The sequence below is a fragment of the Saprolegnia parasitica genome (genome assembly GCF_000151545.1).
Source record: "Saprolegnia parasitica CBS 223.65 unplaced genomic scaffold supercont2.170, whole genome shotgun sequence".
Classification (NCBI taxonomy): Eukaryota; Oomycota; class Saprolegniomycetes; order Saprolegniales; family Saprolegniaceae; genus Saprolegnia; species Saprolegnia parasitica.
This window is the reverse complement of record NW_012156564.1, coordinates 196-14371: the sequence shown is the minus strand read 5'-3', so window position 1 is coordinate 14371 and position 14176 is coordinate 196. Positions and strand designations below refer to the sequence as shown.

Sequence of the window (14176 nt, the reverse complement as noted above, 5' to 3'; positions counted from 1 at the left end):
CAGTAGGGAGGGAACGCTTCTCCCTTCGGAGACGGACGACGGCGTTCTTGAGGACTCGTTTGCTCTGGTGAAAGCACTCGGCTGCAGAGTACATTTGGACGAGCGATGAATGTTGGCACACAGGTCGTTCATGCACAGACAGCAGACCGCCTCGTCATGCGCACGGAGGCAACATGACTTTTACTGAATCCACTAGACCGGGTATGTTCAAAACCAAACGGCGTCGACCAACCAACGACCAGCAAGGGGATGGGCCAGGATGAGTTTCACCGAGTATCCTGTCAGCGATTGCCAAGTAACCCGCAGCGCGGACAGTGGTCGGCCTAGAAAAAAGTAGATCATCGAGCGCGACGCTACAGTGTCGTTGACGGAAGCAGAGACGAGTGTTTATATTACTCATTTCGAAAAGACTACTGTGCTCTAGAAAGGCCCATGACCATGCGGCCACAGCTTGCAGCCCTCAAGGGGCTATGGACGGGCTATTGACGGGACATCCGGGATCTTGTTACAAATCACGCGGTGTCGGATGCGTGTCATAGAGGAAGCTTGGGTTGCAGTGCGTCGCGGACGACAGCAACACGTGCACCTGTGAACGCCATGTGGTGTCCCTTGCCCTGAGAATTGCAGCCAACTGTCAGGCTTCCCAGCAGCGTACACGCTCTCCAGCGCAACCTTTGTAGCGTAAAGACACTCTCTTGCACACGTGTCGTCCCGAGCACTCTCCATCTTATCGCTCGAGCGTTGATCCATGGCGTTGATTCGTTCTTGGATCGCTTGGGAATTCTTGGTTTCGCTACGGCAAAGTAGCTTTGCGGAGTAGCTTTGCTCCCAGCCTCACAATTTTCTCTTCAAGCAGATGCAACGCCGGCCAATCGGATACGCAGACCAGACGATGTCCTCATCGACCGCCGCGGATGACAAGATACACATAACGCTACCGCGCTCTGATTGGTCATTGCGTTGCGACGCCCCCTATCCCGTCAACGCAGCGAGTAGCTGGCGTCAAAGACACGCTACGTCCACGCTCTTCGTGTTTGCACCATCGCACAATTCTCGATGGACCAAGCCTTGCAACGGGTCGATCACTCACTTGCTTTGTCTGGTCGAGCGGCTTGGTCGTCCCGTATATATATATTTAAATGAATAAAATACTGGGTCCTGATCCTTACGTGGCAGCACGCAAAACCGGGTGGCACTTGGGTACGCATCACGTCGGTCGTAGCATCTGTTGCTTGCCGACGAGTGGCATCGACGACAAGAGAAGAAAACGGCAACCAGATTTCAATTGAACGCGTCGATGCCAGCCGTCTTCCACAGCGTCTGCAACGGGATTCAACGCCACTATACGGTGCACCCGACGACCAAGTCGGCCGCCGAAACCAGCGCCGAGCGGTACCTCTTCTGTCTCCCGGCGCTGCGAACGCCCGACACCTTCTACGTCTCGCACTGCGTGCGTTTTAGCCGCTGGCACATCTTCGTCGCGGCCTTTCTCTCGCAGTTTTGCCTTGGCTCGCTATACGCCTGGTCAGTCTACAATGCGTACATTGACGACTACATCACGGGCGACGCCAACGCCGGCCGCGCCGTCCTCGCCTTCTACATCGCGAGCGGCTGCTTTGGCGTCTCGGCGGCGATCCTCGGTCCGTGGCTCGAGCGTGTCGGGCCGCGCTGCGCGATCACTTTCGCAACGACGCTCTTTCTATTGGGCCATCTCGGGACGGGCCTTGCGATCGCGATGAAAAGCATGGTCGGCGTCTACCTCTCGTACGGTGTTGTCGCCGGCACAGGCATGGGTCTCTGCTACTGCTCCCCGATTGCCACGCTCCAAGTACGTTTTTTGTGTGTGATTTCTTCCATTTTTCAGATGTTCAAAATTGTTGTAGAAATGGTTTCCCGACTTGCGCGGAACTGCGTCCGGGTTTGCAGTGTGTGGCTTTGGCGCCGGGCCCGTCTTGTGGGCCGTGGCGTTCCCGTTTCCGCTTCAAGCCCACCAGTACGCGATCTACCCCTGCTTTTCGTCACACCCTAACCCTCGTTATTGGTGGGTAGGGTCCCGCTGTACCTCTCGTTTCCCGCCTTTGGACTTATCATGAGTCTCGTGTTGTATTTTTGCGCCATGGTCATGCGCAACCCGCCGTCGGGGTTCATCGCCCACGGCAAGGACATGCACGGCATCAACCACGAGCGCGTCAACCTGCTCGCCCACGGCCAAACAATCGGAAGCGCGGATGACGACCGTGACGGCTCGCTCAAGAGCCGCCGGCCGCGCCAGGACGAGTGCGGCCACGTGATTCTCTTCGTGCCCGAGGACCTCGCGAGCATCCCGGTCGCCGAAGACGATCTCAACCGGACGCCGATCGCCGAGGGCGAGCCGCACCCGCATGAGTACTACCGCGAGTGCGACCTGGACGACGCCGAGCTCTTTTACTTTCAGCGCGTCAAGCAGCTCTCGCTCGTGCAGTGTCTCTTCTCGCCCGACTTTGTGTTTCTCTGGTGCATGTTTCTCTTCGCCTCTATCTTTGGCCTCGTCATGCTATCGCGGCTAAAAGACACGGACTTGCGCGTCTTCAGCGGTAACGCCACCGCGCCGACGACCGCCGACGTCGACCGCGCCGAGCTCATGGTGAGCTACAACGGCATCTTCAACTTTGCCGGTCGGCTCTTGTGGCCGATGGCGTCCGACATCGTCATTCGTCTCGGCGGTCTCAACCCGGCCACGGGCCGCAAGCTCATCTTTGGCGTCAACCTCTGCGTCCAGCTCCTCGTGGCGCTTCTTCTACGGAGCGCGCTGCGCACAAAAGACCACGTGGCGTTTCAAGCGCTCGTCTGGACGCTCACCTTTGTCTACGGCGGCGGCTTTGGCACGATCCCGTGCTTTCTCTGCGACATGTTTGGCGCCTTCAACATCGGCGCGCTCCATGGCATCATCCTCACGTGCTGGTCCATCGCTGGCGTTGGCGGCGGCCTCGGGTTCTCGAGCCTCTTTGACGCCGCCAAAACCCACCACTCGATTCTCAATGCGTACGAAACCGCGCTGCCGATGTTTGCGATCGGTGCCGGTATTGGCCTTCTATCGCTGCTTCTCGTCCGCACGAATCCCGTCGACCGGTTCGCGCCTGGGTACCAATACAGCGTCGGTCGCTCGATCTGGTGCAGCTTCAAGCCCAAGGGCTGGCAGTTTCAGCACGTTTAAGACCAGGATGTAACCGCCATGGACGTTTTATGTATATACAGTTGGCCACCCGTGTGTAGACCAAAAGGTAAAGAAATATAATATATTTGTACAAGACGACACGTGCTGGTTCAACGTCTGGCGAGTCTGGTTCAACGTCTGGCGAGTCCGGAACGATCGCGTCTTTCGCGCCGACCTACCGCTGCCAAGTCCATGGACGATCGCCGTCAAGGTGGCACGCGTCGCTCAACTGCACGTGCACCACAGCCTCGTACAAGAGCCCGAGCAGCCTGCTCTTCGTCGGCTTCTCCGGCTCCTCGCCCACCACGAGTGGCCGCGCCAGCGCCTTGTCCCGCGGATCGCGCTCCTGCCTCCGCCTGCCTAAACCAAGTCCCTCAACCGAGTACACACAACGAAGAAAGTCCGACAATTTTATTTAGCATAGTTTTATCTATAGTAATAGAAGACCCACTTCAACAACAAAAACGACACGTGTGGTTGGTATCTCGCGGCCCTAGTTGAACAATGGCACATCGGCGAACGATCCTCGTCCGAAACGTGCGGTAGTGGCCCACCGAAGCGGCTTACTAGTAGATCGTAGTCGATCTAGCTTTCTTTTTAGTCGATCTAGGGTAGACTGGACCCGGCAAGGATTGCCCCGGACTCGAAAACGCATGTCGCTAAAAGTAGCCACCCGAAGGACGTGATGCAGAGGATTGGCACCGCGGTAGGTATCTTGGTGCATCTACTGAATTTCTCCAACCATCCTGGCCACCAATATCCTTTCAAGTACCGGTATACTACATAGTCGTCGCTACGGTCGATGGATGCTCGTAGTATTATAGACATTGGGAATAAATAAGGGTCGCGGCTACACGACGGTAGACGAGAGGCACCGGCGCACCGCGTTTGCCTGCGTGTGCGGGCTCAACACCGGGTGGCAGCGGCCCCGTGGCGCGTGAATGGGATCGAGATGCGTCACAAACGCGATGATGCACGCGTTGACGTGCTCCTTGAGCGCGGGCTGCGCAGCGCTGTGGATATGGCACAGGCGAAGCACGTTGGTCAAGTGATTTTCCAACTGGCCGCACATGCCCTTGATGACGAGCGCGTCGCGGTGGCCGAAGAGCGATTTTTTCGGGCACGGAAAACCCGCGATCGACTGGAGAAACGCTGTCGCCGACTTGGGCGCCGTCCGCAGCGCCTTGTAGAAGCGCGCAAAGTCCTCGTAGACGCAGTCGACGACGTAGACGTGGCTGCCGCTAATGACCTTGACGTGGTAGACGATCGAGTGCTTGGCGAGGAAGCCCTTGCGCTTGACCATGCTGGTGCCCGTGATGCGGCAGTTGGCGATCTCGAGCCCGCGCACGATGTACATGTCGTCGAGATTGCTCGAGCTGAGCTGCCGACGCATGCTCGCACCGGCCATCAAATGGAGAAGTGAGAGGATCCACGGAAGGCGTTGGATGTTGTTGGGTCACTCGACACATCACAAAGGGTGGTCGTGGCCGCTTTTTTAATGGGACCCCCTACAGGAATCCCCCACTATGATGCTATTGTTTGTATCGCATGGAAGACGAGGGACCCCCTAAAACATAACGACTGGTCCATACAAAACCAGCTGAGACGATGGACTGCCTAGTCAACCGGAGTGCGAGGAAGGTGGCTCTAAAACATCTGGCAGCCGCATCCATTTCGACGTGTCGGATCTGCGGATGTGGCGCCTCGAGCCACATCGTGGCACGCCAGGGTGCAGGGACGAGCTGGGACGTCGCACCTCATAGTGTACAGAGCACGGCTTCCCTTTCTCTCATTGACAACTGCCCGCTACCGCTGCCTCGCTCGCTGCCCAGACATATAGGTGTGCTGCATTTCGACGCGTCGTTCGATTCAAAGTCATAAGGACGCGTGGCAGCCTAGGATGCCAGAGAGAACACGGGAGAGAGAAGGGAGCTCGCAGTGGGTGCTGATGAGCGTACTACCGGCGTTGTTCGTTCAACTTCCATGGTCCATTACCTTGAACAGCGCGGTGCCACTCTAGTAGCAGCAGCGCCTTCATGTTGCACATCAAGCCAGTGACGTGTACTGTACCATTGTCCTTGCCGCTCGCCTCGTCAACGCTATAACTGTGCGCGCTGCTACGGGCCACGCGACGAAGCGCCTCACCTCCACTTCGGGGTTGGCTCTCATCAAAGGCCTCGTTATTTGACCTGTTTTACGTCTTTCAAACGACAGCGTCGGTGTCTAAGACGGAGTACAACAAGATAGTATTTGCTTGCTCACGCTGGTGGCAACGAAGCGTTAAATAGGTCGTTTTTGGCGGGCTGCACGGTCGATGCGATCACACAGAGCAAGCAAGCGTCGAGCGATGCTTGCAGAGGGCGCGAGGTCGCTGCGCACTGCGCGCCAATCTTGAGGATTGCGACGAGGTGGCACTCGAGCTGCCCGCACATGCCCTTGATGCTCAGCGCGTCGTGGCGACCAAAGAAGAGCGTTCGCTTGGGGCACGGAAACGCTGCGATCGCCGTTTTCAGGCTCGCGTCCAGAGCCCGCAGGCGCTTGTACAGCCGCGCAAAGTCGTCGTGCGACCAGTCGAGGACGTACTTGTCGCCGTTGGCCGCGACGACCTTGACGTGGTAGACGACCGTGTGGGCCGAGAGGTGGAAGCCGCGGGTCTTACGCCGGCAGATGCTCGCGCCCGTGATGCGGCACCGCGCCGAGAGCATCCCATGCGCAATGGTCCCGAGGTCCATGACGCTCCGCCCACGATTGGCGACTGATGGAACACCCGGAAAAGCGTGTTCCATAAACCATTTGGTTTTTGTATGGTGACGTGGCAGCCGGAGAGGCCGCGTGGAGCCAGTACGTCGGGCAGATGGCGAGATTCGTGTGCGTGCGTCCGACGCGTTGGCAGCAGGGACGCGGCCAGTTCCCGAGACGCGCGAGGCTGAAGCGTTCGAGGCGTCGCCTGCCGGCGAGCGTCGGGCGCATCGCATCGTCTCTACTGCCTGAGTTCCTCAGATTCACGTCGCTAGGAGAACCCTGCCCGGCTTCGACTCAGACGTAAACCGATCTTTTGGAAGCCACATGGCACGATGGTAATGCGTACCCAGAAAGATTCGACGCTAGAGAGCCGAGGTAGGTAGACGGCTTGTGGTTGCGGTTGTCTTGCTCGTCCCAATCGTTGCTAGCTGCGAGGTTGCACTCGCGAGAAGGCGACAGCTAGTACCCTCCAGCGTCGCCTCGGATGGCTAGCGACAATGATGACGGCAGCGACACACGATACAATGCACACAGCATCCTGGGCTAAGCTCCCGGACAATCTAGATCAAGGAGCTCCAAGCCTCTACGCATCGGCTGCAAGCTGTCTCGTCTTGCGTATTACATTGAAGCCGCTGTCGGAAGCTTGCATTGAATGCGGCCAAAGGCAGATGAAACAAAACAGCTCCTTCGCCCTTACGTGCGCCCTTCGCTCTTTCGCTGCCGGCGTGCGAGCTCCTCCTGCTTGGTTGAGCGGGTGATATACAGCACCATCTCGACGACCATCATGGCAATCGTGGCGGCGAGGCCCATGAGCAGACGCTAGTACATAGGCATGACGATGCTAGGAGCCAAGAGGGATGGCGCACCGAGGTTTCGTTGTCCGTGACGCTGCGGGCGATGTAGTAAGCGACGAAGAACGCCGTCGCCATGCCGGCAATCATGTTGGCGCCGATGGAGAGGTGCTGCGAGACCGACTTCATCTCGCGCTGCATGTCCGAGTCCGCCTTGGGCCGCTCGAGCTTGCCAAGCATCTGGTTGTACGACTTTTCTTCCTGGCGCCGCTGCAGGTACTGACGCCGCTTGGCCAAGTACGTCTGCTTCTCCTTCGAGGCGACGGCTACACGACGACGCATCAACCCATGCCATCACGCGACGCTCATAAAGGTACCGGATGCCACGGGCGTAGCCGAGAGCGACGCGCCATGGAGGAGCTCCTTGACGGACGATCCGCTGGAAGCGCGCTGGAAGCGGAGGTAGGCGGCGGCCTCCCGCAGCGGGACGCGGTCACCGCTGCCGCAGACCAAATCCATCGCGAAATATCCACGTGGGATATACCCAACCTGCCGTAGGTCCCTAAAAACACGCCACTTACAGTTCCACGGCGATCGTAGCATGGGTCCTTTTAGCCTTTAAGGGTGCGTTGGTTTAGCCATTCTGCAGCGCACTGGGGACAAACCTCCTGGAATTAAAAACTGCGATCTACATACAATAGCCAAGTGAGCATAAAATATCGGATTTGTAGTGTCCCATTGTTCCACCGGTAACCCATGGCCGGCAGCAGCAGCGCCAGCATGCGCGACCGCGTGGACGTCTGCCTGAACGAGCACCGCTTCATCGCGTACAAGCTGCTCGAGTCGCTCTCGCATGCGTCATCCAACACGACGCCGACGATCCTGCGCACGACGGACTCGCTCTTCGAGGCCATCCTCAAGAAGGACCGAGTCCTCCTGCAGACCGTCAAGCAGCGTAGCGTACTCGCGCCGCGCCGCGTGGGCTCATGGCCTCGGTAGTGAACGCGCACCAGGCCGCACAGAAGGAGCTCGACAACATCAAGGCGCAGATCGCAGAGAAGGAAGCCAAGATCGTGCAGTACGCCCGAGAGCTCCGAGGCGGGTCCGTGGCCGCTCGTCGACGCGACTTGCTCATGCGCGCCTAGGCAAAAGGCCATCTCCAACGTGCTGCTCAAGCACCGCCGCGTGCTCTCGAACGCCAAGGCGTCGTCGACGACGTCCCACATGAAGCCCCAGGACATCATTGCGTATGCCCACAAAGTGGCGTCGACGTCGAGCGCGCCCGCGGGCTGGCAGCCAGGGGTACGTTCCTTCACACTACATCGAACTCATGCATGCCGTAGTATCCGATGTTTGGCTTTATGCCGCCGGCACCGACGCCAGAGATGATGCGCGCTGGCGTTCTCAGTCGCGGCAGTAGGCGCCTCCTATCCTCCATGACCTCATGCTCTCATGCTAGTCATCGACTCGATCGTGACGAAGGAGACCTCGTCGTATACGTCCACGAAGCGGTCACTGGACGCGTCGTCGGCCGGCGTTCCGTCGGCTGTCGGCGACGTTCGCATCGGCCTCGGTATCTCGGACGAGGAGATTAGCAAACTCATTCCGCCAGGGTGGAAGCCAGGGTATTCGATCTATCTCGGGTAGATGGATCTCTCATTGCCCGATGTAGCGACCCGATCGACTTGCCGGCCGAAGCACTCGTGCGCCTTCGTGGCCCGTCCGTCTTTGCGGTACGCATGCTATTATGGTCATCTGGTGACGACTGGATTGGTGTTGTAGGAACATGGCATCGAGGTGCCCGGGCACATCCTCAAGGCCATCAACGAGCAGCCCATCCCGCCCGTGTACATGGAGCAGCTCCGTGCCAAGCTGGATGAAAAAACTCCTGGACATGTTGATAAGAAGCCGCGGCTCGACGACGCGCCGGACGAGGCCAGCTCCGAGAGTTCGAGCTCCAGCGACGAAGGGTATCGACGTGTCTTCCTTGGCTTTGGCGTCTCATGCAGATGGTGTGGTAGGTCGGACGCCTCCGACTCGGAGTCGGAGCAAGTGCCCAAGATCCGCATGACACTCTCGGATTCCGAAGACGACGACTAGGACGCCTACGTAATATGGCTAGTAGAAGACACGTGCATGGTTCCTCTCTGTAGTAGTTGCTTAGTAGTAAACTCGGCTGAACTTGCCTCGCAGCCAAAGTGCAAAGTCGAAACGGCGCCGCAGCGCGCCACGTGGAAAGCGTCAAGATACGTTACATTCAATCAAAGTATGACATACAGTGCCCTAGATGTTTTGTTGTGCGTCGTGCCCGAGTGGTCTTCTTGGGAATGCTGGTGCAAGCGTCCATGGCGCGCGGCAGATGTGTGTGGCGGCGAGCTCGAGACGCTCTCGAAGCGGTTGCCCACGAGGTCGCTGCAGCAGACGTTCTCTTCAGTAGTAGACGTCGTGGGACCCGCGATCTAGACAAGGGACAAGGTCATATCTTGCCACCGGTGGCGGCCAATGAGGGCCGCGACTTGACGGTGATCGCAGCTCCTCCTCTGCTCATCGTGCGCTTCAGCTGCACTACAAAAACCACACCTTGTCGACGCCTGGTGATGTCGCACGTGCTTGCATACAGGGTGATCCGGCGACCACCATGTTTGCCACCCCTTTGCAACGCTGCACGCGCGAGCAGAGGTCCACTGAGTCTGCCTGGAACGCGTACGCAAGGGGGTGGCCCTTGATCGAGGCAGTAGCTTGTGGGTAACGCGCCTGGGACTTGGTCGTTATCAAGAATAGCTATATCGCTGTAAATAGACCGCACTTTCGATCATAGTCGTTGGCATGACGAGCTGCAGCGCCAGCGAGCTCTTGCCCGGCAGCGCCACCTGCCTAACGCTGACGACGCAGAACGATGTCTTTGCCTCGTCCTCAACGCTCACACCGGCCACGACCGTACATGGCCTTTCTTCCGCTATCTCTGATTGGACTAACTAGTCGACGTCGCTGATGAGCTTTGCCCAAGACGCCGTCTCGACCAAAGGCGCGGCCACCGCGCTCTTTGAACGCGTCGACAGCATCCGCGGCTACACGGACAGCTGGTTCCGCAACTCGCTCCACGCGATCGCGGTGTACGCCTGCGACACCATGCTCTCGGCCAGCGACAAGCAGCGCTGCGTGGCGCGCGGTACGTATCCTCGGGTGCAAGCATGTATCTGGACGAGATCGTAGACGACCCGAGCGCGGTCTTGAACGGCACGCTTTGCTTTCGCGTTGGCGGCGACGGCAACTGCTTTGACCAAGGCCTCTGCGAGCGCGCGGCCAACTGCTACTGGCCGCCGCCCATGGTCAACCGCACGCCCCACTACACGGAGGCGAACCTCCGGGCCGCGTCGGCGTGGGTCACCTCCGCGTACCCCAAGTCTTTTGTACCGTACGCGATCCCCGGCGTCTTCCTAGCGACGCTCGTGTTTCTCGTGACGGTGGTCTTTCTCATTTTGCGCTGCGGCTGCGACCGCTGCTACGGCAACCGACCGCACCGCCACGGGTAGGGCCGTCCACCCCTTCCACCCCCAACCCTAATGCCACGTGTAGCTACACGCGGGCCGAGCGCTCTCGGCCGGTGCTCGTCTACGGCTTTTCTGCAACGGCCGTCGCGCTCTGTGCGGCATTCGCGTTCACTCAAAACCAAATCATCACCAAGGGGATCAACGGCGCCTTCTCGGCCGTCGACATGTCCCTCACCAACCTGCAGACGATGACGCGTAAACTTGTCATACTGCCACAGCGGAACACAAGCGATGGGTAGGCAATGTGGACAAGCCGCTGGCGCATGTCGCGTCAGCCTTGAACAGTACGGTCGTCGAGATCCAGCTGCGTAAGGCCCACCCATCCCGACGCGACGACACGAGCTGTGTACGTAGAGCTCAACCCGACAGCCACGAGTGCGTGGATGAACGACAACATCACCACGCTTTGGACGCTGCGCGCGCATTTGGAGTTTAGCTTGGCTCACCTGGGGCCATACCCGATCGGGTGCACGTTAAACTCGACCGATGTACGTACGAAGCTTCCTTTTGCTACAGTGCCACACGCAGAGGACGTAGGTGTGTGTGACGTGCCCGCCAGCACTCTGCGAAATGTTTCCTATCGTATTCAACGCGACCGTGGATGCCTTCAATGCGAGCCACACAACGACCGAGGCCGTCGTGACCACCTTGTACTCGCGCCTCCAGCTGTGCGTATCCAGCCATCTCCCTCTCGATCGTTTTATGCGCTGGGTGTAGATCCCAGGAAACGATCCTGGCCGCGCTCGAGAGTGCCGATACGTACCTCACAAGCGTCCAGACCAAAGCAGCGACGACGCAGGCCAGCGTGCACAGTGCGTACTCGGCGTTCAGCGCCATCTCGGTGGCGCAAGTGGTCGCGCTCATGACTGCCTTTGCTTTCGGCGTCGCCGTCTGCGCGCTGGGTCTTCCTGCTTTGCATTCGTTGCGCTCACTGACAACGAGCGGCGTGTAGGGCTGGTGGGCATCGTCGCCGGGCACTGTTCCCGCAAGAGCTGCCTCGTGCGCGTTCTCAACGGCGCCTGGTGCGAAAACGTCCGGCTCCGTGTGCGTGCTCATCCAAGCCAACTAACTAGGCTCTGGGGCGCGACGGTCTGCATGGGCGGCTTCGCGCTCTCGGCGGCCATCTTGATTTTTGCGATGCTTGGCAGCGACACCTGTCATTACGTGGCAGTCCTGCGGGACAACAGCAGTACGCCGACACACCATCCGTTCGATGGGCTGAAATGGATCTAGCGTCCGTGTGGCCAGGGCAAGCGTCCGAGATACTGCACGCATGCGTTCACAACACGTCGCTCCTCTCGGCGCTTGGCATTGAAGAGGAGCTAGCGTTCAGCTGTCCGCTCGAGCAAGAACTTGGTGCAGCCAATGCGCTCCCGCTGACAGCCTTGGTGACGGCCATGACCAACCTGAGCCAGACACTGCATGCGTACGTGTTTCTACATACATGTATCTTCCAACGTGAACGACTGGGTAGGGCCAACGAGTCGGCGTGGGTGACCACGCCTGCCGCCGACTTGGTCGCTGAGGCCGCTGTGCATACGCCGCAGCTGACATTGGACAACCTTCCGCGACCGTGGGAGGCCGACGGGCACGCGTCCTTGCAGGCGTCGGGCGAATCGACCTGCTACTTTGAGTCGACGACGAACGCGCCGCGCTGCTACATGAGCAAGTCGTGCAACAGCGTCGCGACCGCTTGCTACACGACATACGTGGCAGCCTACGATACCTACCTCGCTGAGTCGCAGATCCGCACGGCCCTCGATCAGATCGACGTACTAGATCCTAGTCCCTGGAACTGCAACTGACGCGTGGTGTAGACGGACTTTAGCGGCGGCAGTGGGACGCACTCGCCCGGCTGGAACGCGTCGATTCCGTCGGTTGCAGAATTTGCGACCGCCTACGTCGGCAACCTCACGCAGCTGCGGACGTCGGTGCTGGGGCCGCTGCAGAAAGGCGTCGTCGGGACGCTCCTCACCCACGTCAACACGACGACCTGCAGCATGGACTGCGCATGGCTGGATGCGAGCTACGACCTCCTCTACGACAGTGTCTGCTCGAACATCGTCGGCGCTCTGCTGACGATCGCACTCTGCCTCTTCCTCATGTGCTTCTTCCTCCTGCCCGTCATTGCCTCTGCGATCGTTCTGGAGAAGCGATTGCGAGGTCTGCGCAAGGTACACCTCGCCCCACGATGCTGGATATTTACGCTATCGGTTAGGAGGACCGACCAAAGCGGCTTGCCCAGGCCGCTGTGCCGCCGTCCACGCAAGTGTAGGCGGCGCGAAAGAAGCTATTGACAATATTGATCTGTGTCCGTTGTATTTTAAACTACGTCGCTCTTTTCTGATGGGCGAGGAATAGGGTAGGGTTTAAGCCCACGGACCAGGAATAATTAAGGGTCGAGGCGAGGTGCGCCGCCGACAAGATATCTACACGACTTGATAGACAGCTTCGTCGGCGACATATTCCTAGTCAGCACCTTTGATACACTAGACCAAATGGCATGACCGTACCATCTCTAAGAAGTCGCATAGCGCCAGCGAGTTCTGCACGTCAAAGTGCGGGTGGGACAGCACGGCCTAGAGACGTTTGAATCTCTTTCAGCATAAATCCAATCCAAAGGGTACGTTGAGGTAGCGCTCGAGCTTGACGCGCCGGGTGTCGATGCGCTTGGGGTTGAACTGCTTGAGAAGCGTCTTTTCTGGGAAGAGTGGGCCGAGCTTGACGCATTCGGGCAGCTACACACTTGTCAACATCTCGTTTCTAGCAATCGTCTCGATACTTCGTCGCGTAAAAACACAAAGTCGCTAAACCGTCGGCGCACGCTCCACGTCTCGTCTTCGGTCGTGACCAGAATCTGCACCACGGAATTCGATTCTAGATTCTAATCGCTAAGAGCGCTACCTTGTACGACACGAAGGACGACGAGGACATGCGCGTGATCGTGTACGACGGAATGCTGACGCGGACGCGGTCGGTCGGCGGCGGAAACAGAATTGACTCGTGCACCTAATGCCCGTTAGACGATACGCAGTGACCAGACTCCAAACCGGCGTCCGCGGGCGGTGGGGGAGGTACTGGTCGAGGGACCCGTACATCTGCTGGACCCACTGCTTGCCGTGGGCGTGGATCGACGCGATCGACTTCATGCGTTGGCGAGACAGCGCGAGCACTTCTGGCGACAAATTCGTCAAGTCGCGCTGGGTCCAAAAGCTCGAGACGGCAAGGCACGTAAAGCTGCCGTACACCACGCAGTGCAGCGCGAGCTTGGCGTGGGCGACCTCGTCCCACCACGAGGTCATTGACGTGATCTGCGGCGTGTGAGATGAGGTATACATATACTTGTAAAGCGCACCGCCGAGTAGAGGGACTTGGTCATGAGCGCCCAGCGAAACACCCAGAAGAAGCGCAGGAGCGTCGAGGTCGTCAAGCTCCGGCGGTGCTCCATCCAAATGAGCCACGTTGACATGGCCTACGCACACATATCTCCTTGATCGTCGGTCGAATCGAGGACGAGGTGCGACTACCCAGGTCATCGACTCGGCGAGAAAGGCTGCACGCAGCGCCCACGGCTCGTCGGGGAGCCATATGAAGACCCAGAAGCCAAGAAACGAGAGCGTCGCCAGCATGGTGGAGGCCAAGGCTCGGGCGCAGAGCTACGAATATGGATCGTCACTGGTGAAAGTGCTGCGTGGCGTCCGAGTACCTCGACGGGGAAGATGATTTCGGAGAGGTACAGTGCCTGGGGAAAGTATTGGGTGGAGCCAATTGGCAACTTCATCACGTCCTATCCCGTCCTCTACCAAACCGTTTTTAGTGATTGATGTCGCAATAGATTTTATTTTTTATAACAACACGTATTATATTTTTTAATGGTTGGAATGACTAGCCTACAGTGG

The 14176-nt window shown here is 58.7% G+C and overlaps 8 protein-coding genes across 8 annotated transcripts; 4 read left to right on the top strand and 4 right to left on the bottom strand.

The window, feature by feature from the left end:
- Positions 1-1297: 1297 nt before the first annotated feature.
- Positions 1298-3193, top strand: SPRG_14698 (hypothetical protein; the record flags this gene model as incomplete). Its single annotated transcript, XM_012354590.1, has 3 exons — positions 1298-1828; positions 1884-1993; positions 2050-3193. The coding sequence occupies 3 exons, from the start codon at positions 1298-1300 to the stop codon at positions 3191-3193; spliced, it is 1785 nt and encodes a 594-aa protein (XP_012209980.1).
- Positions 3194-3991: 798 nt separating this feature from the next.
- SPRG_14697 (hypothetical protein) lies at positions 3992-4677 on the bottom strand. Its single transcript, XM_012354589.1, has one exon. The coding sequence runs from the start codon at positions 4599-4601 to the stop codon at positions 4044-4046; it is 558 nt and encodes a 185-aa protein (XP_012209979.1). The 5' UTR covers positions 4602-4677; the 3' UTR covers positions 3992-4043.
- A 739-nt stretch (positions 4678-5416) lies between these two features.
- On the bottom strand, positions 5417-5951 carry SPRG_14696 (hypothetical protein). The gene has a single exon (XM_012354588.1). It carries the CDS (start codon positions 5923-5925, stop codon positions 5452-5454), a length of 474 nt encoding a protein of 157 aa, XP_012209978.1. The 5' UTR covers positions 5926-5951; the 3' UTR covers positions 5417-5451.
- A 653-nt stretch (positions 5952-6604) lies between these two features.
- On the bottom strand, positions 6605-7245 carry SPRG_14695 (hypothetical protein; the record flags this gene model as incomplete). Its single annotated transcript, XM_012354587.1, has 3 exons — positions 6605-6754; positions 6802-7052; positions 7104-7245. 3 exons carry the CDS (start codon positions 7243-7245, stop codon positions 6629-6631), a joined length of 519 nt encoding a protein of 172 aa, XP_012209977.1. The 3' UTR covers positions 6605-6628.
- A 203-nt stretch (positions 7246-7448) lies between these two features.
- Positions 7449-8864, top strand: SPRG_14694 (hypothetical protein). Its single transcript, XM_012354586.1, has 8 exons — positions 7449-7681; positions 7726-7828; positions 7872-8028; positions 8070-8142; positions 8186-8351; positions 8399-8459; positions 8509-8696; positions 8748-8864. The coding sequence occupies exons 1-8, from the start codon at positions 7483-7485 to the stop codon at positions 8824-8826; spliced, it is 1026 nt and encodes a 341-aa protein (XP_012209976.1). The 5' UTR covers positions 7449-7482; the 3' UTR covers positions 8827-8864.
- A 96-nt stretch (positions 8865-8960) lies between these two features.
- SPRG_14693 (hypothetical protein) lies at positions 8961-9499 on the top strand. Its single transcript, XM_012354585.1, has one exon. The coding sequence runs from the start codon at positions 9054-9056 to the stop codon at positions 9450-9452; it is 399 nt and encodes a 132-aa protein (XP_012209975.1). The 5' UTR covers positions 8961-9053; the 3' UTR covers positions 9453-9499.
- Positions 9500-9515: 16 nt separating this feature from the next.
- Positions 9516-12552, top strand: SPRG_14692 (hypothetical protein; the record flags this gene model as incomplete). Its single annotated transcript, XM_012354584.1, has 14 exons — positions 9516-9663; positions 9706-9895; positions 9940-10255; positions 10303-10472; positions 10517-10585; positions 10632-10765; positions 10815-10945; positions 10995-11179; positions 11230-11299; positions 11351-11466; positions 11511-11703; positions 11752-12049; positions 12095-12451; positions 12496-12552. Exons 1-14 carry the CDS (start codon positions 9553-9555, stop codon positions 12550-12552), a joined length of 2397 nt encoding a protein of 798 aa, XP_012209974.1. The 5' UTR covers positions 9516-9552.
- Positions 12553-12639: 87 nt separating this feature from the next.
- On the bottom strand, positions 12640-13720 carry SPRG_14691 (hypothetical protein). Its single transcript, XM_012354583.1, has 7 exons — positions 13633-13720; positions 13328-13588; positions 13182-13286; positions 13060-13134; positions 12905-13015; positions 12791-12856; positions 12640-12745 (listed from the first exon to the last, which is right to left on the bottom strand). The coding sequence occupies exons 1-7, from the start codon at positions 13654-13656 to the stop codon at positions 12707-12709; spliced, it is 681 nt and encodes a 226-aa protein (XP_012209973.1). The 5' UTR covers positions 13657-13720; the 3' UTR covers positions 12640-12706.
- Between the last annotated feature and the right edge of the window lie 456 nt (positions 13721-14176).

Bases quoted from the DNA above. Each gene is read 5' to 3' on its own strand.
- SPRG_14691 (XM_012354583.1), bottom strand. From the start codon at position 13,656: ATGACCAAGTCCCTCTACTCGGCG. The intron at 13,287-13,327 runs GTTTGGAGTCTG...AACGGGCATTAG, and splicing joins CCCACCGCCCGCGGACGCCG to GTGCACGAGTCAATTCTGTT. The intron at 13,016-13,059 runs GTATCGAGACGA...ACAAGTGTGTAG, and splicing joins TTGTGTTTTTACGCGACGAA to CTGCCCGAATGCGTCAAGCT.
- SPRG_14696 (XM_012354588.1), bottom strand. From the start codon at position 5,925: ATGGACCTCGGGACCATTGCGCATGGGATGCTCTCGGCGCGGTGCCGC.
- SPRG_14697 (XM_012354589.1), bottom strand. From the start codon at position 4,601: ATGGCCGGTGCGAGCATGCGTCGGCAGCTCAGCTCGAGCAATCTCGAC.
- SPRG_14694 (XM_012354586.1), top strand. From the start codon at position 7,483: ATGGCCGGCAGCAGCAGCGCCAGCATGCGCGACCGCGTGGACGTCTGC. The intron at 8,029-8,069 runs GTACGTTCCTTC...TGCATGCCGTAG, and splicing joins CCGCGGGCTGGCAGCCAGGG to TATCCGATGTTTGGCTTTAT. The intron at 8,352-8,398 runs GTATTCGATCTA...TGCCCGATGTAG, and splicing joins CCGCCAGGGTGGAAGCCAGG to CGACCCGATCGACTTGCCGG.
- SPRG_14693 (XM_012354585.1), top strand. From the start codon at position 9,054: ATGCTGGTGCAAGCGTCCATGGCGCGCGGCAGATGTGTGTGGCGGCGA.